At 35.6% G+C, this 27,369-nt stretch overlaps 1 protein-coding gene across 3 annotated transcripts in view; it reads right to left on the bottom strand.

Moving 5' to 3' along the window:
• SOS2 (SOS Ras/Rho guanine nucleotide exchange factor 2) overlaps positions 1-27,369 on the bottom strand; it is a 109,720-nt gene that overhangs the window by 47,801 nt on the left and 34,550 nt on the right. For all 3 annotated transcript variants that reach the window (XM_053927617.1, XM_053927616.1, XM_053927618.2), the window contains exons 2-8: positions 26,777-26,902; positions 24,326-24,457; positions 22,921-23,085; positions 15,657-15,860; positions 11,476-11,619; positions 8,845-8,955; positions 1,134-1,232 (exon numbers count right to left, since the gene is read on the bottom strand). In XM_053927617.1, coding sequence (XP_053783592.1) covers positions 1,134-1,232; positions 8,845-8,955; positions 11,476-11,619; positions 15,657-15,860; positions 22,921-23,085; positions 24,326-24,457; positions 26,777-26,902 — 981 coding nt within the window. The remainder of the gene's footprint in view (positions 1-1,133; positions 1,233-8,844; positions 8,956-11,475; positions 11,620-15,656; positions 15,861-22,920; positions 23,086-24,325; positions 24,458-26,776; positions 26,903-27,369) is intronic.

A 27,369-nucleotide genomic window follows, 5' to 3' on the forward strand; every position in this document is an offset into this window, starting at 1 on the left:
ATAAAGCTTCCCCTCAGCTCTTGCCCTGATGCCTGACACTTCATTTCCTCTCTGTATGTCTCTGATGCCTTTCAATCTGCTCTACGCACACTGGAGCTCAGAGGGAGTGAGTCTGAGTAAGTCTGTGCTTGGTGGGCTCTTTACGAGGATCTGCCCAGGAGTCTAGCACTTCTGTCTTCCACAGCCTCAATGCCCTCTGGTTTTTGCAGCCATAAGTTGTGGAACTTATCTTCCTGGCACTTGAACCCTGAGCTGGGAGGCCTGGTTGGGGCTGGGACTCCTCACTCCTGAGATAACCCTCCTGATTTATATCCACCTCACATGGATGTGGGACCAGCTTGTTCCATGTCTCCACCCCTCCTACTAGTCTCTATGTGATTTCTTCTTCAGTTCTGTAGTTGTAGGACTTCCATTCAGCTCAACTTCTGATGCTTCTGAATGATGGTTATTCTACAGTTTACTTATAATTTTGTTGTGGTTGGGTGAGGTGGTGAGCCATGTTTACTTATGCTGCCATCTTGACCGGAAGTGGTATTATGTTTTATTACATACTTTTATTATCATAAAAAAGCTTATACCGTTTATTAGAACCTTAAAGAATTCAATACATTTTTATGTTCACTGATCTCCGAAAAGAGTTCAAGTTTTACCATATTTTTTTTTAATGTTGTTTGGGTCCTAGCTGAGAAAGGAAGAATGCTACTCTGCATGAAAAAAATATGTCAACTTTAACAGTGCTTTCCTCAATAAATTAAAGCAAGATGGAAATTTGGAACATTAAGCATAAAACTTATTACTTAATTAAAATAAAAGTTAAACCACTATTCCTGTGTGCCTCCAAAAATTAATTTTAGAAAGTAAATTTTTTAGAAAGTAAATGTTAGTACTTTGAGGTTCTATATTATAAGATGACAGATAAAGATACAGTTTCCTGTTTCTATCTGCCATTTGGAAATAATATGAAGATAAGTAAGAAATACAAGCTTTCCTCCACAGTCTGTGGAAAGAAGGTAGACATTTAAGACACTTTAATTTATAAATAAAAAGTACTTTAAAATAATATGATCACATCAAAAACTAGATTTTAAGCCTCATAAATGCAATGCTTTTGGTTCAGAAAGCTTTCATCTTACCTTTAACAATTCAAAATAGTGCCAACAGTGATACACTGGCACCAGCATAAGGCGTGGAAGGACATAGCGAACTGCCTCTCTAAAACCATCAGCAATGGACTGCAAAACAAAATGGTATAATATTATATCTCTGATATCAAGGATATATAACAGCAGTGTTGAAAAGAATAGCTTTCAAAAATAGCAGATACTTATCAAAACTATAATGGCAAACATGCTCTATATTAAAATCAAAGTGCTGTCAATCAAGTTTTTTTCTTTTTACTCCTTAAAATTATTAAATACATACATTTCTACATCTCTTATATGGCTAAAATAACTTTCACAATAGTCAGCTGTTCTTCAAAGTTTTGGGGTTCTACATACTTTACAGGAATTTTGAAAAGCTATGAACTTTCTCACACACGTTTATGTCACCGTTTCAAATGCTTTAAGTAGTTACAAAGAATATTTTGGGGGGATTGATACCAATGGACAGCCTGTCCAGACCACTGGGAGTGGTATGAGGGTAGAAAGTGGGAGAAGCCACTGGGGGAGATAGAGGTAGGCCATGGGAATAGAGCCTGGCAGCTTGTGCACTAAGCCATACCCCTCAGGGACAGAAGCTGGATGTTTGAGCACTGAGGGCATGGTGTGCAGTCAGTCAATGCCTTCACAAACTTCCCAGGACCATGGCAACAACATTGTGTTTTGCTTCTGAGCATGAGGTTGTATTGCCCAGGTAACCAAGCATGTGCCTTGCGGATGTTCCATCCCTATTGCAGAGTTCCTGCTCCTGGCTGATGTCCTGCCCTTCCACTGTGGTCACACTCAGTGCTGCCTGAGAGACCATGCTTGGTTTCTAGGGTTATTTGCTCTACTGGTGGGCCCCAAGTGTGGGCAACTCACTGCAGGTGGAGACTATAGCATGGAAGGCACAGAATTAGCAGAGTTGACCACCAAGATGGTGGCGGGAGGAAGTTCTTACATTGAGCATGTGCAAGGCTAGCAAGATAATTGGGAAGAGGAAAAAGCCCTCCTATCCCCTTATGGTACTAGACTGTGGTAAGACTAGGGCAAGGCAGGCACATGCACAATAGAAGTCAAGATGGTGGCAGCGGGAGGTGCTGGACCAAAGAACCTGTTAGTCTAGCCTTGGAAATGATGGGATTGGTTGGGAGGCAGACCCCCAACAAAGCTCACAAAAGTTTGGGAAGTTGACTGTCATTTCAAGAAAGCGCCTGGTCCATCCCACACACAAAGCTTATACAAATCCAGGGAAACAAAGAAATTCTCTCTCGCTTGTTGTTCACGGCTTGGAACCTGCACTTGGATGGTGCACTGGCCTGTCCTCTCCATGGACTCCAGGAGGGAGTCCCCGACTCTGACTTGTTAAAGAATTTGTTGGTGTATTCATGAGCTCTCTGGCCCAGTAGCACAAGGCCCTAGTAGCTGCATGGTGATGGCCATGCTGGCTCCACATGCAGCTACCAGGAGGAAACCTGAAGACAGACAGCATCTGGGGACAAGTTAAGCTACCTGGATGACTCTTAGCTGTCACCTTGGGTTCCAAAAGACAGTACTTTAAAATAAAGCAGGATCTCTGGGCACTGGCTTTTGTTTTGGTCTTGCTGAGGGTGGCTAGGTTTTATCTGCGTTTTGTGGAGGAGATGATTTTCAAGACTTAAGTCCCCATTCTCCCAGATGGCTTAGCATCTGAATAAAAACCTTTCCTTTCTCACCATCCCACTGGGTGCTCTAGAGTTTTCCTTTTGTGACAGGAGGCAGCTGAACCCCCTTTTGTGTTCAGTAACAGGGTGTTGCATGTATATTGCAGATAAAATTTAAACACATTTCAACAAACAATGATTACATAAGTTTCAGATGTAGCTATAATTTATGAAAAATGTCTGTCATATAACTTAATTGACAAGGCAATCTTCACTGTCAAAATAAACAGATTGTATTTAATTTCTGCAAAATACACATTTCTTACATGCAAATACACATTAATGTCACAGTCTTAAGTACAAGAAGCATCTGGAAGAACCTAACATCCAGGTATGAGAACTTTAAATTTACAAGTCTTCCTCTCTTTTACTCCACCGTCCAATGATTGGTGAAGTACTTTTTAAAAAGTTAGTATTTGTGCTGTTACAACCATCTCACTTAATTCTTAGATATGACAAGCCATTTCAACTACCAAGAGTTTTTAACAATAAAAGATTTCTCTTGGAACTCTTTGCTTTGCTCTCAATGAACTTGTGATATTGTGATTTATAAGATATTTGGTCTTTATCTACAGTTCCAAGCTCAAAGCCCCTGAAACCCTAGGAATTTTTTAAGTTTAGAGAGTGAAAAAAGAAGGTGACTTTTTGGTCATGTTAAAGGTGACTTTTAGACCAGGAGGCTGGTTGCCAGGAGAACCAACCCTGTGATTAGAGCTTTGGAAATTTCAGCTCTACCACCTGGCCTGACCTCAGGGGAGGGATGAGGGGCTGGAGATTTACATTCAATATCCATTGGCCAGTGACTTAGTCAACCTAAAACACATAATGAAGCCTTCATAAAAACCCAGGAGAACCTGTTGGTCTTTCTGGAAAGCTTCCACATTGGGGAAACAGAATGCTTCCACGTGCCACCATACTGAGGCCCCAAGTCCCATGAAGACAAGTTCTCTTGTTCAGAACCTCACCCTGTGTATCTGTTCATCTGGCTGTTGACTCGTACCCCTTAATACCCTTTTCCTTAATATCCTTTTATAATAAACCAGTAATCTAGTAAGTAAAATGTTTCTCTGAGTTCTGTGAGCCATTTTAGCATACAGAACCCAAGGAGGGAGTTGTTGGAAACTCCCAAATAGCCAGTTGGCCAGATAAGGTAAGACCCTGGGCTTGCTGCTGGCATCTGAAGAGTGTGTGGGTTGTGTATGTGTACAGGGGTGAGGGAGTGGGAGGGCACAGTATTGTAGGACTGAACCCTAAACCTGTGGAATCTGACCCTATCTCCAGTAGATCATGTCAGAACTGAGCTGAATTCTTGTTGATGTCTGAGATTTATTTGTTGGTGGAAGTGAAGCACCCCCCTATGTTGGAACTGGGTCCAGGAACCCTATTTAGAACTCTATTTCAGGGGCAATACCTTTTTTCTGACTGGTGCCCTGAAAATTCTTACACCTAGGATCAATGCATAATGGCAAATTCAAAATGGTGATAGGTAATGTGTAAGAGAAATCGGAAAAGAGAATATAAATAAGGTGGCAGGCAGATCAGAAACTGATTCCCTAAAAGTTATCTGTGCCCTTATGTCACCTGTAAGATCTTCATGTATGGCCAGGGTTACACATACCCAGTTCTGAAAACTAATAGACTGTAAAATAAATGATTTTCTAAAATTTATGAGGAATTTAAAAGTCACTTGTGTTGATTTTAAATGTCATTAAGGTTGATTTATTTAAATTTGTATTTCTCTTCAGTTAAATATGAACAACAGCAATATATAACATGAAGAAAGAATATGATATGCTGTTTTTAAAATATATCCTCACAGGTAAACACTCCCATAATTCTCACATATTGTTAACTGAAATTAAATTGTAATTTGTTCAATAGACTTCACAACTCTTTTTTTTTTTTTAATGGAGCCATCTCCCATTTATTTATTATTCCATTGCATTCACAAAAATTAGCGTGACTTTTCTTTCTTTAGTTACAAGATAGTGATTCTGATTTAGGGTTTTTTTTTCTTTTTTTAAAAATATATTTATTGATTATGCTGTTACAGTTGTCCCATTTCCCCCCCCCTCACTCCACTTCATCCTGCCCACCCCCTACCTCCCACATTCCCCCCTATAGTTCATGTCCATGGGTCATACTTATAAGTTCTTTGGCTTCTACATTTCCTACACTATTCTTACCCTCCCCCTGTCTATTTTCCACCTATCATTTATGCTACTTATTCTCTGTACCTTTCCTCCCCTCTCCTCCTCCCACTCCCATGTTGATAACCCTCCATGTGAGCTCCATTTCTGTGCTTCCGTTCCTGTTCTAGTTGTTTGCTTAGTTTGCTTTTGTTTTAGGTGTGGTCGTTAATAACTATGAGTTTGCTGTCATTCTTACTGTTCATATTTTTTATCTTCTTTTTCTTAGATAAGTCCCTTTAACATTTCATATAATAAGGGCTTGGTGATGATGAACTCCTTTAACTTGATCTTATCTGAGAAGCACTTTATCTTCCCTTCCATTCTAAATGATAGCTTTGCTGGATAGAGCAATCTTGGATGTAGGTCCTTGCCTTTCATGACCTGGAATACTTCTTGCCAGCCCCTTCTTGCCTGTAAAGTCTCTTTGGAGAAATCAGCTGACAATCTTATGGGAAGTCCTTTGTAGGTAACCGTCTCCTTTTCTCTTGCTGCTTCTAAGATTCTCTCCTTCTCTTTAATCTTAGGTAATGTAATTATGATGTGCCTTCATGTGTTTCTCCTTGGGTCCAGCTTCTTTGGGACTCTCTGAGCTTCCTGGACTTCCTGGAAGTCTATTTCCTTTGCCAGATTGGGGAAGTTCTCCTTCATTATTTGTTCAAATAAGTTTTCAATTTTTTGTTCTTCCTCTTTTCCTTCTGGCACCCCTATAATTCAGATGTTGGAACGTTTAAAGATGTTCTGGAGGTTCCTAAACCTCTCCTCATTTTTCCGAATTCTTGTTTCTTCATTCTTTTCTGGTTGGATGTTTCTTTCTTCCTTCTGGTCCACACCATTGACTTGACTCCCAGTTTCCTTCGCCTCACTATTGGTTCCCTGTACATTTTCCTTTGTTTCTCTTAGCATAGCCTTCATTTTTTCATCTGGTTTTCAACCAAATTCAACCAATTCTGTGAGCTTCTTGATTACCAGTGTTTTGAACTGTGCATCTGATAGGTTGGCTATCTGTTCACTGCTTAGTTGAATTATTTCTAGAGCTTTGAAGTGTTCTGTCATTTGGGCCATTTTTTTTTTGTCTTGGTGCATCTGTTACTTAAAGGGGTGGAGCTTTAGGTGTTCCCCGGGGCAGGGTAACACTGGTCGCTGCGCTGTGACGCTGTACGTGGGGGAGGGGCCAAGAGGGAGCAATGGCACCCGCTCCACTCTGCCGGATTTCAGTCACTCCCTCCGCTACCCACAATCAAATTGGGCCCCTCTGGTGCTGGTTCCCGAGTGGGTGGGCTTGTGCACGCCCTAGGCCCCTGTGGGTCTCTCCAGCGACCTCTCCTGTGAGGCTGGAAGTTTCTCCTGCTGCTACCCCAACCCCCACCGGCGTTTTCAATCAGAGGTTTGAGGCTTTATTTCCCTGCGCTGGAGCCCTGGGTTGCGTGGTCTGCTTTTGCTCCCCCGCTGTTCGTCCAGGTTTATCTATGCGCGAATGTGGGACCACGGGGTGCTACCCGCTGCTCTGCCTGCCCCGTTCTCTGCCACTCTGAGTCCGGCCCTCTTGGTTTATCTGTGTGCAAATGTGGGGCTGCGGGGTCTGCTAGTGGTCAGACTGCCTGCCCTGTTCATCCCACACTCTGCCAGTCTCCTCCCGCCACCGCAAAGTGAGTCCTCTCCGCCCCGGCTGCCCGTCTCCGCCCCTCCTACTGGTCTGGATGTATGTTTATTTTTTATCTCCTTGGTGTCGGACTTCCTTGCTGTTGGATTTTCTGGTTGTGCGAGAAGGCGCAGTGTGTCTACCTACGCCGCCATCTTGGTTCTCCGAGAGCATTCTTTTTTTTCTTTTTAACATTTTTTTTAATTGTTGTTCAATTACAGTTGTCTGCATTTTCTCCCCACCCCTCCACCCCACCCCAGCCAAACCCACCTCCCTCCCCCACCTCCACCCTCCCCCTTGGTTTTGTACATGTGTCCTTTATAGTAGTTCCTGAAAACCCCTCTCCCCACTGTCCCCTCCCTACTCTCCTCTGGCTATTGTTAGATTGCTCTTAACTTCAATGTCTCTGGTTATATTTTGTTTGCTTTTGTCTTTTGTTGATTATGTTCCAGTTAAAGGTGAGATCATATGGTATTTGTCCCTTCCCTCCTGGCTTATTTCACTTAGCATAATGCTCTCCAGTTCCATCCATGCTGATAGGCAGCAGAGAGACTTGACAACTCTTAATTGGGCTAAAGCTCATATTCTTAAGGTGTACTATACAAATTCTAAAGAATTTTTATTATTTTTTAAATGAAGCATTACTTCAGCTTTTTAAAGTTAACACAGTACAAGTAAGTTTGGCTTGAAAAGGGGTTTTATCTAACTCTTTCAACTTCACTGAGTATCTGGGGCAGTGGCTTAAATAATTGGGCCCTAGACACTCAAATCCCACAGTAAGAATTACTAATAAAAGAACAAAACAAGAAATGTGAGCACTTTTAATGAGTATGCAAAGATCTTATAGGCAAATTGTCCTATTTAACAAACTTTTACTTTATGGTTTGTATCTATTATATAAGATTAACTTAAAAATTATTCCTTTGTTGAAGTAAATTTTGAGAATTAGATGTAATTTTTATTCCACGTTGACAAGTTTTTTATAAAAGTAGAAGATAATAATGGGAATTCACAGTAAAGAAGGCAGGGAAAGAGGATAAGTTCAGTTTTGAACATTTATATATTTGAAGTGCCTGTGGGATATCTAAGTGAATTAGGGCAGCTGGTTGTATGAAAAGTGTACACACACATCCACTGCTCAAGAGAGTTAAGGCTTGAAAATGCAAATATGAAGTCATCAGCATAAGGCAGTAGCTAAAGCAAAGGGTATGAATAAAGTAATTCTAGGAGAGCATCAGAGGGACAGAAAATCAGGGGATGATCATAGAAGGAGACTGAGGAGACAGAAGAAATGAGAGATGAAAATCAAGAGAAAGTATCATGGGAGCCAAAATGACAAGAAAGGGACTAACAAATACTACAGACATAAATATGAAATCAAAATATTCACTGGATTTGGTGGTTAAGTTCATTGTCAGGGCAGTTTTTAGTGTTATATCCTGATTAACACACAAATGATAGCAGTTTAATGAAGAATAGTAAAAAGTAATATAAAGACAATTGGCTACAAATAGGAAAAACAACAAAAAAGAAAACAACAAGGTTTACTGCTTGTTTTAGGATGATAAATATTTGACCATACAGTATTCATATGTCTAGATTTAGGAAATTCTACAGCAATAAGTAGTCAAGGATCATCAATACCAAGATAACCTTCATTTAGTATTGAAAAAGTAAAAAACATAAATTTTATTTGTCTTTTTCCATTATTGTCATTTTATGTAACTGTATTAATGAGCCAATTAACTTGTATACTTCCCATTAATATATTTATCTCCTTTAAATTACAGGCCTGATAGAGAAATCAGTATGAGTATACACGAGGATATTCTCCACTCTTGATGATTTCAGTTCTATCTTGCTGAAAATAAGAACCTGAAATAGCTCTCCATATTCATCTCCGTAATACCAGATCTAGAATTTGCCAGATTTCTCTGGTCAATCAGTATTTGTAATGGCATTCTATAAAAGATTTCTACTTTAAAGACAAATTATTTTTTTCAATCTAAATAGGCTTAGAATTAACAGATTTTGAAAGACTGGTGAAAATTTTCCTCAGTTGCTTTGTAAACGGAATCTAGAATCCCAAGTATTTGAGGTATAAAATGGTAAATGAGTTCTTTGGTTGCTTTATTTAAAAAAAATAATAATAACATTCAATTTAAGTTTACCTGAAAGTATTGAGCCACTGCAGGTCTGGCCATCAACTTACTGAAATGTTCATTAAATTTTGGTGAAAGAATGTCCTGTGATAATGTTTCGTAAGGATCAAATGCTTGCTCCTATATTTTAAAAAAGAAAACATGTTAAGTTTAAAAGATCATCTTTTCTACTAATATGGAACAGATTATCTAAAGGCAAATTTTTATTCAAGTCCTCACTAGATTTCAGAACTTTGTGCCATCTACTTTGCAGGGACAAATAATAACTATGGCTGTAACTGGAAAATTTTCTAAAATGTATGTAATGACCTTGAGCTATTGATCACAAAAAGTTACTGATCTCAAAATAGGTCACTGACTTTCTGTTTAATTATTAAAATGCTTATGCACATTTACCTCCAATAAGTGAAAAGTATATTCATTAGTAAAAGAAGGCTGAGATTTGAAATTTCAGTTAGGCTTTCTTAGGTTGAAATAAGTTTACTCATTTACTTAGGATACTTTCAAATAAAGGAAAAAACACTTTTGTTATGATACTGCTCTTTTGGATAAAAATTAGAAAAAGAAAGCAAAAACTAATGTAAAGTAACAGAGAAGAAACTATACATATTTGGTCCAATTTTTATATTTAATTTCCTATTATTTGATAATAATCAATATCTGCAATGTTTAGTTAGAACTAAGAGGTTTATTTCATTTTTATATTTAAAAAATACATTATATTTTCCAGAAATAACAAGTATTGGCAAGAATGTAGAGAAACTGGAATCCTCATCCACTGCATATGGTAATGTAAAATGGTATTGCTCTGCGGAAAATATTTTTGGCAGTTTCTCAAAAAGCAAAACAATGAATTATGACCCATATATGACCCAGCAATTCCACTCATAGGCATATACCCCAAAGAACTGAAAACAGGGACTCAGATACTTATGTGTCAATGTTCATTGCAGCATTACTCACAATAGCCGAAAGGTGGAAAAAATACAAGAGTCCATCAAATAACTGGGTAAACAAAACATAATACATACATACAATGGACTATTACTCAGCCATAGAAAGAGATGAAGTTCTGATACATGCTATGACATGGATGAACCTCAAAAACTTTATGCTAAGTATAATAAGCAGACACAGAAAAATAAATACTGTACGATTCTAATTATATCAAATATCTACAGTAGAATGCGCAAATTCATAGAGATAGAAAGTAGATTAGAGGTTACTCATGATTGGAGGGAGGGAAGAATAAGGAACTGTTTAATGAGTAGAATTTCTGTTGGGGGTTGGGAAAAAGGTTTGGAAATAGATAGTGGTATACTTAAAAATGGGTTAAAATGGCAAAGTCTGTTATATGTATTTTGAAATAATAAAAAACAAAATAAAAATTAGAAAATACATTGTTTTTGAAACATGATATCTTTAAGAGTCAAGTTATCATAATATAAAAACTTTCTAATAAGAACCAAAGTTAAACATTTTGGTTAGGCATCAGTAACTAAATATTTCTATACTATCAGTTTCATTGTCTACAACACAGATGTAACAAATGTAAGCTATATTTTCAGAAAAATGTAACCAGATGTTATAACATTAGGAAACTTACATGAACTCTAAAGATATACTTTTAAAATCTTGTTCTCCAAAAGAAATAAAAATGGCCAATGAGTATGACAAGATGTTCAACATCATTAGTTGTTTTTTTTTTAAAGCAAAATTAAAGAACAGTCAGATACTGGGGTTGCTTTACCACTAGACTGTCAAAAATTAATGGCATAATCTCTGAGTTAGTGAAGATGTGGAAAAATGTTTCAAAGTTCTAAAAACTTACCAAGTCTTCAGTACTAAAATTCTTTTCCTAGGAATATATCCTAAAATATTTACTACACTATAAAAGCATACTACGAATATGTTTGTTGCAGTATTATGACAATAACAAAAACAGAAACAACAAACATGCTTAATGATAGCATATAAGTAAAATGTTATGGTGTCACCATAATAACATGGTACTCTTCAGACTTTAAAAATTGAAGTACATTTATCGACCTGGAAAATGTTTGTGATATATTCACTGAAAAAAAAAGAGCAGGTAATAAAAGAGTAAGATCCTATTTTTGTAACTACACAGAGGTTTGTATGTGTGTGCAGAAAATGTTGTATGTTATAAGGATAACATCTGTAGGTATTGCAAAATGAAGTGATTTTCATTTTATTTATATTTGTCTCTTTGTGACTATTTTTACAATGAGTTACATTATTTTTATAACCATTTAAGACAACAAAATGATTTTCACTTTGGAAACAAAACTGAAATACAAACTTCCTTTTCAATTTTTGAAATTAAGACTAAAATCCACAAAAGTTAAACAGCTATGGTCAATACCATTTCTTTTACATCAAATGCACCTGCCATTAAAAAAAAATCTTGAAGTTTACTATTCTATTAACTTTTGCTATGATTATTATCATAAACATACTATCAAGTGTCATTATAAATACAGTGAAATTGCACTTTGCTATTGGTATTTTTTATTAGCAGCCAACAGGATCTTCTAATTTTCACAAAGAATATCTTACTAAATTTCTTAATACATCCTTTAAGACTCAAATGAAAATAAAGTAGTTTCACAAACTTACTTCTGCCAAATCTTCAAAACAGCTGCCAGCTAAGGGATGAGGACTACTTTCATCAGTCATTTCAACTGTGTCTTCAATCAACCCTAAAAGTTTTACTGTCAACTCATGTATATCTGAAATATTACTGAAAATCTTTTCAATGTCCTGAAAAACAAAAAGGTTAAGATGTGAGGTTGAGAATTTTGTTTAAAAGTTACTAAAGTGATATAAGTGTTAAGAGTGTATTTTCACCCAATCACATACTAATGCATTCCAAGATATATAATATATTCTAAAACATAATAAAGTCAACCACAAATAAGGGACATTTGAAGTCTTTTAGATTATACACAATAAATGTATTGAAAATATAGACTCTCAATAGTTTTTTAAAAATTTCTTTTTCAATTACAGTTGACATAAATTATTATTTAGTTTCAGGTATACAACCCCATGACTAGACATTTATATACCTTAAGAAGTATGTACCCCAATAAGTCTAGTACCCATCTGACACCGTGCATAGTAATTATAATATTATTGACTATATTCCTTATGTTGTACTTTACATCTCCATGGGTATTTTTATAACTGGCAATAAGTGCTTCTTAATCCCTTTCACCTTTTTCACTCATACCCAGCCCCCTCCCATCTGGTGATTATCAATTTGTTCTTTGTATCTATGTTTGTTTCTGTTTCATTGTTTGTGTTTCAGATTTCCACATGTAAGCGAAATCATATGATATTATGTCTTTCTCTGTCTGACTTATTTCACTTAGCATAATACCTTCTAAGTCCATTCATGTTATTGCAAAGATTTCATTTTTTCATGGCTGAGTAATATCCCATTGCATATATGTACATCTTCCTCATCCAATCATCTATCGAAGGATGCTTCGGTTGTTTCAATGTCCTGGCTGCTGTGAATAATGCTGCAATGAATACTGGAGTGGGTACAAATACCCTTACAAATAAATGTTTCAAATTTGGGGGGTAGATACTCAGAAGAGAGATAGCTGGATCATATGGTACATCTGTTCTTAATTTTCCATACTGACTACCAATTTATACTCCCACCAGTAATGTATAAGGGTTACTTTTTCTCTACATCCTCTCTAACATTTATTTCTTGTCTTATTGATCAGAGCCATTCTGGCAGGTATGAGGTGCTATTTCATTGTGGCTTTGATTTGCATTTCTCTCCCAGGTAGTGAAGTTGAGTGTCTTTTCGTGTATCTGTTGGCCATTTGTATGTCTTCTTGGGACAAGTTCAGGTCCTCTGCCCATTTTTAATTTTTTTAAATTTATTTTTTAAAACAGGTCAGGCATTTAATTAAGTTCTTCATAAGAAAAGTAGAACACCAATTTGTGAGGATAAATCCCTTTTATGAAAGCAAACAGAGTGGAGGTAGCCCTGGAACTGAAAAATAACTTTGTTGGCAGAATTTGCAAGTCCTAGGCTTTCTGATTAACCTTGTGCTGCTCTATGATCTCATATCTCTCTTTCTGTGTCGCAGATCTTGCCCTCTTGGTGTCTGGGGCTTGCACAGCTTCTTGAAGTAATAAGGATTAGTGAAATGTTTGGGGATTTTTACACCACTCGTGGAGGTGGTGATAACAAATTTCTGATGTGTTCTACATAGAGGAACTTGATTCAGGGACAGATGTACAGTCACAAGTAGCAAGGCACTGCTCATCTGCTTCAGGAAAACCACCCTCTTGCCTCGGTGGTACCCAGTGAGGATGATCACAATGGTCCCTGGGAGTGATGCTGACCCGCAGTTTTCTCACATGCTGACTAAAGGGTTTCTTGCTATGATTCAACAGCTTTCAAGGCACACCTTCAGCAGGATAAGATCTAGGCATTTTGTAAAGTTTAACCCCTCAGGTAGCACCATTCTTGTCACCACAACTGGTTTTGTGACAGTAGCAAGAACTTTCTCCTTTTTCTTGTCAATCTTGGATTTAGCTGCTGAATACTTCCTCTTGCAAATGGCCTTTCAGAAATACCTAGTCAATCAGGTATCTACCAACTACCAATTCTTCCAACTAGAACAGGGTTTCGGCTGCTGTGGGGCTTCCCCTTCTTAGGGGTCTTGGCCTTGAGGTTACCCTTCTTGATTTTGCTGCCAGCATCAGTCTTCTTGGCTTCAGGTTTCTTCTCCTTAGTATTGGCTTCTCAGCTTTTTCACCCACCATCTTGCAAGATGGGAAAGGGGCCCTGTCCATTTTTAAATTGTTTGTTTTTTAGTGCTGAGTTATATGAGTTCTTTATATATTTTGGATATTAGTTCCTTTTTGGAGGTATCATTTACAAACATCTCCCATTCAGTTGGTTGTCTTTTCTTTTTTTAAATCCTAGCCTGAGAATACATTTATTGATTTGAGTGAGAGAGAAAAGGAGGGGGTGGAGAGAAAGAGGGAGAGAGAGAGAGAGAGAGGGAGAAAGAGAGAGAAACATCAATGTGAGAAACATCGATTGCTTGCCTCCCATAGGCACCCTGACTGGGGATCGAACCCACAATCTTTTTGTGGTATATGAGACAACACTCCAACCTACTGAGCCACCTGGCCAAGGCTGTCTTTTTGTTTTGTTTATTGTTACTTTTATTGTACATAAGCTTTTTATTTTGATGTACTCCCATTTATTTTTGCTTTTACTTCCCTTGCCTTTGGGATAAAGTTCAGAAAAGTCTCTCTGAGATCAAGGTCCCTAAGTTTAGCACCGATGTTTTCTTCTACATATTTTATCATTTCAGGCCTTTTAGTAAGTCTTTAATCAATTTTTAAGTTTTTTATATATGGTATCAAAGACAGTCTAGCTTCATTCTTTTGTATGTGGCTATTCAATTTTCCCAATACCATTGAAGAGGCTTTACTTTCTCCATTGTATGGTTTTGGCTTAATACCATACTGTTTTGATTATTGTAGCTCTGTAGTATAATTTGAAACCAAGGGGTATGATACCTCTGATTTTGTTGTTTTCTCAGGATGGCTTTGGCTATTTGGTGTTCTTCATGATTCCATATAATTTTGATTTTTTTAATTTTAATAATATTTTACTTAACATAGTACTATAAATTTTTTTTCAAATTTGATTTTTTTCAATCTGTTTTTTTGAAAAATACCATTGGGATTTAATGGGGATTACATTAAATCTGTACATTGCTTTAGGTAACATGGCCATTTTAACTATGTTCATTCTTCTAATCAATGAACACAGAATATCTTTCCATGTCTTTGTGTCTTCAATTGCACACAACAGTGTCTTGTAGTTTTCAATGTATATAGGTCCTTCACTTTCTTTGTTACATTTATTCACCAGTATTTTACCCTTTTCACTGCAATTGCAATGGAATTGTCTTCACTTCTTTTTCTCATATATTTCATGATTAGTATGTAGGAAAAAATCTCTTTTAAAAAAGAGTATTTGTCACCCTGGCCAGGTGGTTTGAGTTGGTTGGAGCATCGTCCCATACACCAAAAGGTTGCAGGTTCAATTCCTGTTCCGGGCACATACCTAGGCTGCAGGTTCGATCTAGGTTGGGGCCACACATGGGAGGCAACCAATTAATGTTTCTCTCCTACATCAATATCTCACTCTCCCTCTAAAACAAAACAAAAAAATCAATAAACATATCCTCAGGTGAGTATTTAAAAAAAGAAAAAAGAATATTTGTCTAGCTAGATTCTTTAGAGTTGACTTTCAAAGCTACAGATATAAAAATATGGACAAAGCTCTCCAGATTCCCATACTACTCTCCCCACTCCCACCCTGTTTTCCAACAGAGCAACTCTGCCTTTGTTTATGTGATACTCGGCATAAATTTTTATTCTTATAAAGTTCCACTGTTAAAACCTTAAACTACTTCCTTAAAGTACCTACCAAAAGAGTATAAAGCATGTCTTTTCTAGACCATACACCTTTTTCACTGCCTTCAAATGAATGACTATAAATCTTAGCTACTGCATAACAGAAAAAGATTTCATTTCAGTGTAATCCCTTCTCATTTTGTGTCTAACTTTCATTGTCACCATACTACATTAGTACAACATTCACATAATTAAAAAGCCCACAAAAACTATATAAAACAACATTCTTGTTTTGTATACTCATAAAGTATATAAAGTTACTATTAATGATTTTTGGCTGCTATTTGACTTAGAGGTAGACAGAATTTCAAACCCAAAAAGGTACTTACAGAAGGTTTAAACAGCTTTTTGTCAGAAAGAAAGGCTTCTCGAAACACTTTCATGATCATATTTAGTTCCCGCAGATACTGTCTTTCTTCTGCAATTTCAGTTCTGACAAGGTCGTAATAGTTTAATTCACCTGAAGAACTAGGTTCATCTTCACAGAGAGAAACCAAACCTATGTCATCCTGATCAAACATATCCATCAAAACCTGAGAAATAAACCAATAATGCATAATTTATTTCCCCTACTTTTACAAAGCCATTTCAAAGTACTTGCAATTAAACATACTAAACAGTAAGAACTGTGTGTATTACAGGCTAATATATATGGAAAAATTCAAAACAAGGGAAATATGAAAAGTTGATGTAGAAAAAGAAGTATTTCTGGAATAAGATAAACCTAATAGTGAAATATACATATGTGTGTGTGTGTGTATCTCTCTCACACACACACACACATTGATAGGAAAAAGAGCATAGCTTTGGAGAACAATCCAAGCCAAAATTCTAGTTTAACTATGTATTTACCTGTGATTACAGATTATTATTTTAAAAGTCAGACTCCTATATATAACATGGAACTGATAAAAGAATCCAAAGAGGTAATATACATAAAATGCACACTACTATGTCTGCCAAATAGTAAGACATTCAAAATAGTAGTTCCCTGTCCTACCTATAAAGATGGTTTTATGCACTTAGATGAGTTCAAGGGACAAAAATATGAAACAACACAATACTATAGTACAGGCACATGATAGACTAAAAATATGATACTTTTCTGAAGCTTATTTACTACATTAACAACTGCTATTAAATTTATTTGTTAAAACCAAGCAACCCACAGATGCTTAAATTGCTATAGCAACAATTTCCCCTTTTCAGAAAATAGTAAAGATTCCTAGTATGGACGTGAGTCAAACAACAGGCAACAGCCAGTTGTAAATGAAAAGCAATTATGAAAAAGGTGACCATAGTTTTCGTAATTAAACACAGTCAATAAAGAAAAATTGTACCCACATAATTATACATTCAAGACTGAATAAAAACTACTTTCTTAGAGTTCAGTTAAAAAAAGGCATAATCCCAAAAAGGAAGCTCCAAAAGAAAACGACTTCAAAGAGATAAGAGGAAATTCTGACAAGACACTATGAGATAATCATTGATTCTGAAATTGTTCTTATTTAATGATCACTAGAAACTGACAGTTTTAAATAAAATACAGCAATTAACAAAATAAATACTGCCCTTCTGATCTTGTTGAATCTAACTCAGAAATATGTAAATGTGGTCAGTTACATCTACTACACTTCCTCCTGTGTGAACTCATCTTCTTAGATGATTTCCAATTACTATCTCAATGATAATGACTCCTTAAGTGTTTATCTCTAGCCTCAGCATCTCTCTGGACACTAAACAAGTATTACAAAGGACTTGCTACTTATCTCCCTATCTGACTGAACCTCTATACCTCCAAATAGGTATACTCCACCTCATGATCACTAATAATACCACCACCTACTTGATCATCGTAACTAGAAAACCTGTCATTACCGTAGACTTACCACTCCTCCAACTTCTATATTAAATCAGTCCCCAACCTGTCAATATTAATTCAGAAATATTTCCTAAATCTGGTCAGTTTCTTGTATTCTCCGTAATCTGGAATGTCTTTTCTTATTTCCTTTCCAAGTATCACATTTATTTATCTGACAAATACCTAGCCATTTTCATCACTCAGCTCAAGTATAATTTTCTTTGTATAGTTTTTCCCACTCTCTCTGGCTCCACTATCAGAATCTTTTCCACTGGCTTAGGTCCTCCAGTAGCAATCTTCTCTCTTTCCAGTATAAATACTTGTATTGAAATTTCTAAGGATTAAGGACCATGATTTCATGTTCAAATCTATAGCATTTGACAGACAGTAAGCACACAAAAGATATTCACTTAAAAAGCACACATGTATTGTACATGTTTATAAACTATTAAGAGTTATAATGGAGGCTAAACTGCAGATGAGTTAAGGATCAAAAAAACATTAGGATAATAAAAAGATTTTTGTTTTTGGTCATGTTCAAAGAAGTAGGGCCAGTTTTTGGAACAGATGGATTAATGTTATTACTATGAAAGAAAAAAACCACAGAATTCAACTCCTATTACATCTAGGCCTGGAGAAGTAAACTTCAGAGTAGCTCTGTGCTACCTTATTCTCTTGCCTTTCTTAGATTCTCTTGTCTCTCTTAGACATCCATTTTCCTCCTAAGCACATATGTCTATTTTTGCAGTCTGAATATTATTTTCCTTAATAGTGACAATTATAGTAGGGGTTGAGTTATATAATTCTTTCCTGTGATCATCTATTCTAAGCAACTCCGGTGTGCCAGAATACCTCATATAGTCAAATGTTGCTTTTATTTTTAAATATAAAGAAAAAAAGGTTAATTCTCAAGTTCCCTGACTGGCAAATTATATGACCTTGCCTGGTAATTTATACAGATCCCTAGAAATCATTTATTCAAATAGTTTACTAAACAAGATGGGTTGTGAGCTCTTGAACCAGAGATCACTAGAAATCAGTTTAGTTTACTGAGATCACACCATCTCATACTAATCTCATTACTCCATTCACATGACTAGACCCAGAAATAAAGCCATCTTAATTTTAAGCCAAGCATATGACAGTCTCAAATAACAAACTTAGGATCATGGTAGAAAGAGATGGGCAAATTATAGCCCATAAGCCATATTGCACCCACCACAATAGTTTTACTAGAACACAGCCCATACTCATTTGTTTATGGTGCTATGATGGCAAAGATGAGTAGGTGCAATAGAGACTAAAATGTTTACCCTCTGGTCCTTTACAGATAGTTTGTTGAACTCAATGGTCAACAAAACAGTAGCTGACCAAAAGGCCGCAGTTTAAAAAGTGGTAATTTATTCCTAGCAGCACACCTCTAATAACATGAAAAATTTCATTTCTCATATACTGTTTTTTCAATATTTTTAATATTTTCAACTAAAACTGTTTCTCCCATTTGTACACATTTTAAAAAGCTGGGAAGGATACTGAAAATGCTGAATGACAAAATTAGATTTTTGTATCTTGATATGTTGACGTATAGTCTCAATAACAGTATAAGATGCTCAAGGGACAGATATGAGCTCAAACTTACATGAAAAAAATCAACAGCAGTTGTAAGAAATCGAAGACATAGCATAATAACTAGTATCACATGTGAAAAGCCCTAGGGAGCTTAGACATCTGCAAACTCAGTAAGTAAGCAGAGTGACATGGGTACCCTCACCCCCCCCCAAAAAATGCTGAAATTATATAATAACAACATAGGATAAAGGAAGGCATTTCACTGTAATCTGTGTTGGTCAAACCAAATCCAGATTGTTATCTTTAGTTTTAGAAATTACAGGCTAAAAGTAAAATAATAGTGAGATCTAAAAATCATGTCATCTGAAGACTATTTTTTAAAGTCTCAAAACGTAAAGATTTAGTAAATAAAAATACATCATGTAACTTATTCTGAAAAACAGTTTGGTCTTATTTAATGTAATTTAGGAGAAAAAATTAGAATTAATGAATGAGAGTTAACAGAAGCCCTGGCTGGTATGGCTCAGTGGATTGAGTGCCGGCCTGCAAATCAAATGATTGCCGGTTTGATTCCCAGTCAGGGCACATGCTTGGGTTGTGGGCCAGGTCCCCAGTAGGGGGGTGCATGAGAGGCAAGCACACACTGACGTTTCTCTCCCTCTCTTTCTCCTTCACTTCCCCTCTCTAAAAATAAATAAATAAAAATCTCTAAAAAAAAAAAAAAAAAAAACCACCAGAGAAATCTACTTTAACTTTGTATGAGAAAGACATTTCACCTAATTAGGATTTTATAAAAATGGATGAACGGTGTTTAAGAAATGAATTTGCCAGTGCCCAAACAGAAGCTATGTGATGAATTGTCGGTTTATTGTGAGGATTTGGCCTCTTGTAATTCTGAAACTGTAATTGCCTAGAATTTAATTGCTTTTACCTTTAAAAAGAGTCATGGAAAAGGTGAACTTCAAACATGGTATAAGTCTTTCCTTCCCACAGTTCCTCAACAATTCTGTCCAAGGCTAATGGGCAGGGGAGGAGGAAATGGAGAAAATAAGGTAAGACTCCCTGTAAGGTGGGGGTGGAGAAAAGCTAGGGTTGTCCATCTCAGTGTGACAGACTCTGAGTGGAGTAAGGAGGGTGTCTGTAGAGAGAGGCACACCTAACACAGAAGGTTAGAGATCAGTTGGGGTAAAGAAACCATCCACATGACAAGGCAGCTTGATGAAGGGTGCTAGAGAATATGGTCCAAAGCAGGAGCCCAACACAGTATTGTCAGAGCTTGAGTGAGGGAGTAAGGAAAGTGTATATAAAAGGAAGAAAGGTTTCCAAGCCATAATAGGGCTAAGGAGGGTGCTTACACAAGTAGAAGAGAAGGCTGCCGGGAGGCTGGTTACATAGGAGAATTGATCAAATAGGAAAATATATTAAGAAAAATAGGCCCTGACCAGTATGGTTTAGTTGGCTGGGCATCATCAGGGAAAATGAAAGGTTCAATTCTCAGTCGGGGTACATGCCTGAGTTGTGGGTTCAGTCCTTGGTCAGGGTGCCTATGAGAGACAACTGATCGATGCTTACATCCATGTTTCTCTCCCTCTTTTTCTCCCTCCCTTCTCTCTATCTAAAAATAAATAAATAAAATCTTTAAAATAACAAAAAGAAAAATGTGAGCCAGGTTTCTTCCTTTCAGAGAAGGAAACTACTAACATGAAAAAGGGGATGCTAAAATAAACCTGTGATATTGGATTTGGTTCAGAGAGATCTGTGAACTCATAATAAATAAATACGTTCATGCATATACAATATATACACACAAATATATATATATATATTTGCCCTAACTCTGGCCTCTAAGAGAGCAGAGCAATGATGCTCAAATAGCAATGAGCTCATCTAGCACCCAGATCTTGGTTTCTAAATATCACTCACCACTAAAAGGAACCAGGGTATCTTAGAAAACAACCAATTCCAGGCTTGAGCAGTAAGTAAAGAACAAGTTGAACCTAGTCTTGTGTCAAAAGAAAGTGCTTGGTCCTGGCTGGTGTGGCTCAGTGGATAGAGTGCCAGCCTGCAAACCAAGGGGTCACTGGTTTGATTCCCAGTTTGATTTCTAGGCACATGTCTGGGTTGTGGGCCAGGTCCCCAGTAGGGGCATGTGAGAGGCAACCACACATTGTTGTTTCTCTCCCACTCTTACCCCCCTTCCTCTCATTCTAAAAAATTAAATAAATAAAGTATTTTTTTAAAAAAACAATAAACAAAAGAGAGTGCTCAAAGAATGACAGGGACAGAGAAGCCAACTTGAAAAAGCTCCCACTGGCCAAATCTGGGACAATTTGAGTATTTAAATAATAAAGTAATAGAGTAGGGCCCACTGAATAAAATAAGAATCCATGAGTCCACATTAAAATAAACAAATGAATAAACTTAAAGTGAGATGGGGAACAATGTATTTACAGTCTCAAAATATTCCACAAAATATTTATTTATAATTACAAAAGAGAAAAAGAGTACTTCAAAGTAGAGAAGCCTAACAGACAACCCCTTAATCGAGTGATCAAAGTGAACATCACCAGTAATAGAAACAATGAAATCGTGCGCTATGTGAAAAAATACAATGAGAACACAGTACTACTTCCATGATATTCCTGCCATAGATCCATAACCTGAATCTAATCCAGAAGAAACATCAAAAAAAAAAGGATATTTAAAAAAATAATTTGTGTAATACAAAAAACTGTCAAGGTAGTGAAAGTTAAGGGAAAAATGAGGAACTGTTTCAGACTGAAGAGAGAGAAAAACATTCATGACAACTAAATGCAATACATGATTCTGGACTGGATCGTTCTGTTATAAAGGACATCATTGGGACAACTGGCAAAACTTGAATGGGATCAGAGGATTAAATGGTATAATGCATCAACATAAATTTCTTGGATTTTAATTGTCATACTATTGTTATGTAGGAAAATGTTTTTTGTCTGTAGGATACTAAACTATGTTGGCAACTTATTCTTAAGTGGTTCAAGGCACAGGCAATTTTACTAAAAGTCTGAGATAACAAAAACAAAGTAAAAAATGTAACCATAATTTTAGAAGTCAAAATAGAAATAAGAAAGAATTTTTACTATGAAATTAATCATTTTTGAGACTATGGCACAGTACAATGGATCTCAATCATAACTGCTCATCAGAATCACCTGGTTTACTTTCAAAAAATTTGAAAATACTGAGGCTTGGAGGCCCAATCCAGGCTAAGTAAATTAGAATCTTTGGGGGCTAGATACATCAGGATTCTTCAAAAGCTTTCTGGTAATTCTGATGTACAGTTGAAGTAGAGACCCGCTGGGCTGTGCCAGATTCTGAGGGTCATTCACCCTTAGAAGTCTAGTTTGGGTGGTATCTTTGTGAAGTGTTCCCAGTCATCCCTACACCTCTTATCCTCTTAATAGTTTTAATTACATTGTGCTACAATTAGTTGTTTACATTATTTTTATTTCCCACTAAAATAACTTTCTTTTAACACAGTGTTTGCTGACTTGTTCACTGGTTTATCTTCAATGCTCAGAACAGTGACTAGCCTATAACAGGTACTCAAAAATATTGATTTAAAAAGTAAGAAAAAAGGAGGGAAAGTAAAAAGGAAAGAAAAGGACAAGGGGGAAACAATAAAGATTCAATTTCTTTCCTTAGTAGCTTACAGCCAGGAAAAAAGAAGATAAGCGTGACAAATTACCAAAAGGAAGTAACTTTGGCATTGCAGTCTTTTTCTGTCTTCCCGAGCCCCACTAAACTATTCTATGAAACCCAAGTATGCTTTTCAAAATTAGTTCTTAAGCTTAAAAGTATCTGAACACTCTATATTCTCTTTCTAAAAATATAAAACTCAAATAAAGACAAACTCAAACTACTTTTCTTGAACTGGTTTGAGGTTCTCCATGTTCTTTCCTGTACAGAAGGGATTTTTGTTGGAAAAAACAGAGATTCTCATCCCGTCACATGATGAAAAAATCTGGAAATATCATGGTTAGTTTGTAAAGTCAGCATTTTTCTGTGTTCCAAAACCAAGACTTACAAAAATTACTAATATAATCATAAAAAAGAGGGAGGTAGACATAACATGTAGTCACTATTATTCAAGTTAAGTTTAAATACCTTTTAACACTTACCTTATCTGCACACATTGACACTTTAATGTCCTGCTGAGATATTTCATAATGTCGAATATTAAAAACATAATTACCAGCTAATTTCAAAATATCAGCTGAGATATACTCTAGTACAGCCACAATATATAAGGACACATGGTAGTCCACTTTGTACCCTAAAACTTCCTGTGGAAAAAAATAAATAATTTAATTCTAAAAAAAAATGGCACTATCAAGTACCAGTTAAACACTTAAAATTTCATTTAACATTCTCACTTATAAAGAACTTCCTATAAACCAAATGTCAAAATTTACAGGTACCATAAGATATAAAATGAGTTACTGGCCCCAGTACCAGGGGCTTTCTTCAAACAGAGACACCCCAATCTAACAAATCTGCTTTTAGTATCAAACAAAAAGAGACAGTTCATTCTAAGAGGAAATCTTGGGCTGGACTTCACCAAAAACCTCTTAATTAATACATTATCCAAAACCCATTTGACAAGTATCTGCTATCTTCAAGGACCTTGATTAAACCAATATCCCCAAGTTACAATGGTTTCTATTGAGAAGATATATGTATGGGGAAGGGAGGATCTTAAAATTGCTACCAAGGGGTATTCAAATCTATGTACACCAAGTATTTTCTATAGACTGAAAAATATTCCCTAGTCTACTTTCCAATGTATATACAAATACGTGTGGTAAATACAGATTAATTAAAAAAAATTCTGAAATCACATTTTGACATTGTTTTTTCAAATAATTTTTATTTTTAATTATATTTTTCCATGACCATTTATCCTCCCTATACCCTCTGCCACTTCTACCCATTCCCCATCCCCTCACTATATGTTTTCTGAATCAACAAAAGGTTGAAAATCAGTCAGGGGTAGTAGTCATCAGAAGATGCCACAAAGATGCATTATTGCTTATTATTAACTTTTTTCTTTTTGATGCCCACTTTATTATTTCCACATCACAGCACACTTTACTCTTGTGCCCTTCTATTCTTCTAGTACCTACTGATTTCCATTCCTTATATGATAGCTATTCTTTTTTTTTTTTTTTTTAATTTTTATTCAGTTACAATTGTCTGCATTTTCTCCCCATCCCTCCACCCCACCCCAGCCAGGGTCTATAGGAGCAATACTATATAAGGACACAAGGACAAAATCAAGGGGGAGGGTAGAGGTGGGGGAGGGAGGTATTATTAACTTTTAATATTATTTGAAAGGCAATCTGATTTTATCACAGTATACTTATTTTCATTTTGTACACATAGTATGAAATGTATGTATAACTACAAATATACACACAACCAAGTGCATATATACAATAACATAGACCATACTATATATACACCAATACTATAGATAAGTACTATTTATAAAGAACTTCCCCAATGTTTAACTTTTTTTATTACCTTCAGTGAAGGATGGATTTTGTCCACAGGCAGTAAGAGAGGATTTCTTCGTTTTCGTTTCTCTATGGCCGACTGTGCATCAGCTATAGCCCATTTATCAATTGGATGAGGAAAGGTCTTTTGGACTCGTTCCTGTTCAGATCATAGCAGTACTATTGTTAATAGAAGTGCTCTAAGTAGAAAATTCATATAACTGTACCACCATTTTTAATGGTAGCAGGTAATAGTAACATAAAGTTCTGATTCCTGTAATAAGTTAAATTTTTAAAAATCAATGGGATTTGTTAAAAAATTTTTTATAAAGATTCTTCAACATAATTCCCATGGGTGAATAAAAAGGTGAAATTTAAACAAAAGCTTTAAATGTAAGCATAATTAAAATGAAACACATTTTAAAAAGTAATAATGTTAGGAAAGATTAAAGCTAGCATAAAATACTCTATCACTGGTTTTACAGTAAGATTTCTAGGGTTAAAATTCTTTACCTAGCAAAAGTTAATTCATTATTAATAATTATTATACAGTCACTCCCCTTTTCCTAATCTTGGAGCTTCAAATATAGAGAAGAATTTTAAAAAGAAGAGAGATCATGTACCTCTTAGAGGATCAACTGGGTGGCAGAGCTTCCAATGAAGGAAATGTATCTCTTGGCAAAAAAAATCCAAGCCTTTTAAATTATGATTTATGATTCATCTAACCTTAAACTGAACTGGTAATTGGCATGAATAAGGGAAGTAATGATAAGTGAATCAAACTCCAATTGAGCAGCATTTCTTATTTAATTATATTCAGCTTTGAGATTATTTAGCTACTGAAAAGTATGCTTTTATTATATTTATTTAAGGACCAATTCTTACAGCAGAGAATAGGAAAACAAATGCTTTAATTCCCAGAGTCTCTAGAACTCATAATAGCTCAATTACTCCAAATTAAGATTTTCCTTCATACTGGAAGCTATTGCCTTATTATAGAAACAATTTTCAAAGGAAAGGTAAGATAAGCAGTCTAGTGCAAAAGTTAATTTCAAAAAGCTATAATGACAGATACTACTAAAAATCTAAATATACTCCCATGTTAGTGAACCAAAACCGTATTTTAGCAATGCATCACACATGATCTTTTAGTAGTGTGTAAGATTTATAATAGTCCTTTATTGAGGCAGTATTTATATACAGCAAAATGCACAGATCTGAAGTATACAACTCAATGAATTTTGAAAAATGCTTTACTAATCAAGATATAGAATATTCCACCCCTCAAAGGCAACCACGCACCATCTTGATTTCTATCACCATTAATTTTGGCTGTTTCTGAACTTCATCTAAATGGTATCATACAATATGTATTCCCTGGGGTCTGGATTTTTTTGCTCTGTGTAATGTCTGTGAACTGTAGGTATGTTACTGTGTATATCAATAGTTCATTCTTTTATTTTATTACTGAGTAGTATTCCATTTTATAAATCTATCACAATTTGTTTACCCATTTTCTTGTTGATAGAAATCTGGATTGTTTCTAATTTTTGGCTATCATGAATAAAACTACTTGGATATTTATGTATAAGTCTTTTTGTAAACATAATTTTCATTTACTTAGGGTTAAGTACCTAGGAGTAAAATTGCTGGTTCATAAGCTAGATACATATTTAACTTTATAAGGAACTGCCAACAATTTTCCAAAGTGGTTATATAATTTCCACTCCCATTATCAGCATAAATAGTTCTAGTTGCTCTACATCTCATTAACATTTGGTTTTTTCAGTCTTTAATTTTATCCCTTTTATGAAATAGTATCTCATTGTGGTTTTAATTTCTATTTTGTTCATGAGTTGTGAGCTTAAACATCTTTTCACGTGTTTACTGGCCATTAGTAGATCTTCTTTTATTAAATGTCTGTTTAAGACTTTTGCCCCTCTGGGATAAAAGTAAGCTATCTTTTTATTATTGATTTGTAGGAGTCTTAACATACTCTGTATACAAATTCTTTGTAAGGAATTGCAAACATTTTCTCCCAGTCTGTGACGTACATATTTTTTTCCTCATCAATTTTATTCTTTAATACTTACTGTCTTTGAGTCCTCTATAGAAAATACTTGCTTAACCTCAGGTTATGAACATATTCTGCATTTTCTTCTAGAAAATTTATAGTGTCAGCTTTTATGTTTAAGACCATGATCCATCGTGAATTAATTTTTGTGTGAGATAGGTTTCAAGCATTTTTTTGCCCCATAAATTTATCCAGTTGTTCTAGCATTTTTTTTTTTTTTGCTGACAAACTTTCCTTTCCCCACTGAATTGTCTTGATGTTTGTTTAAAGTGAACTGACCATATAATCCACATATGATTTCAATGGCATTAGTTTCCACAGTAATTAACTATGATATATATTTGGATTAAAAAATTAATTTGCATAGTTGTTCGGTGTGTTTTTGAAATAACAAAATAGTTTTACCTCCACATCTTGAACAGTCCTTGGTTGGGCCATGCATAATTTATTAAGTAGCTGAAAAATCAGCTCTTCGATATAATAGAGAGATTCTTCATTAGCTGAGAGATTGGGATGTACTTGTTCCTGAACCTTTAAAAACAAAGTTCTTAGTTAACATACAGGCAAAATAATATTTATTGAATAAAAGTAAGAGAATCATATCTATATAATTTACTAGCATGGTATACTCAAATAGAGACATAAATCACACACACACACACAAAATACCTGTATTTGGTGGCTTTTGTAAACTTTTCTTAACCTGCAGAGTAGTATTCCTAAGCTTTCTGGGATTGTATGAAAATCTATTGTTCTCCTCCTTATCACCAAAAAGATCATATACACATACAATATTCTATACAATTTCAGAGGAATCACAAATACCCTGAAGTTAACTAATATATCTACTGAAAGTCCCTGAACACTACTAGCTCAGAAATCCCAGCAACAGTGGTATCTCTAAATAACCATAACACTTTACAAATTATGGACCTGGTCTATGAAGTAGATGCTAGTCCACTTTCTTTTACAGTGGTATGCACTTCTTCCTTATTGCC

This window comes from Desmodus rotundus, chromosome 7, assembly GCF_022682495.2.
Source record: "Desmodus rotundus isolate HL8 chromosome 7, HLdesRot8A.1, whole genome shotgun sequence".
Lineage (NCBI taxonomy): Eukaryota > Metazoa > Chordata > Mammalia > Chiroptera > Phyllostomidae > Desmodus > Desmodus rotundus.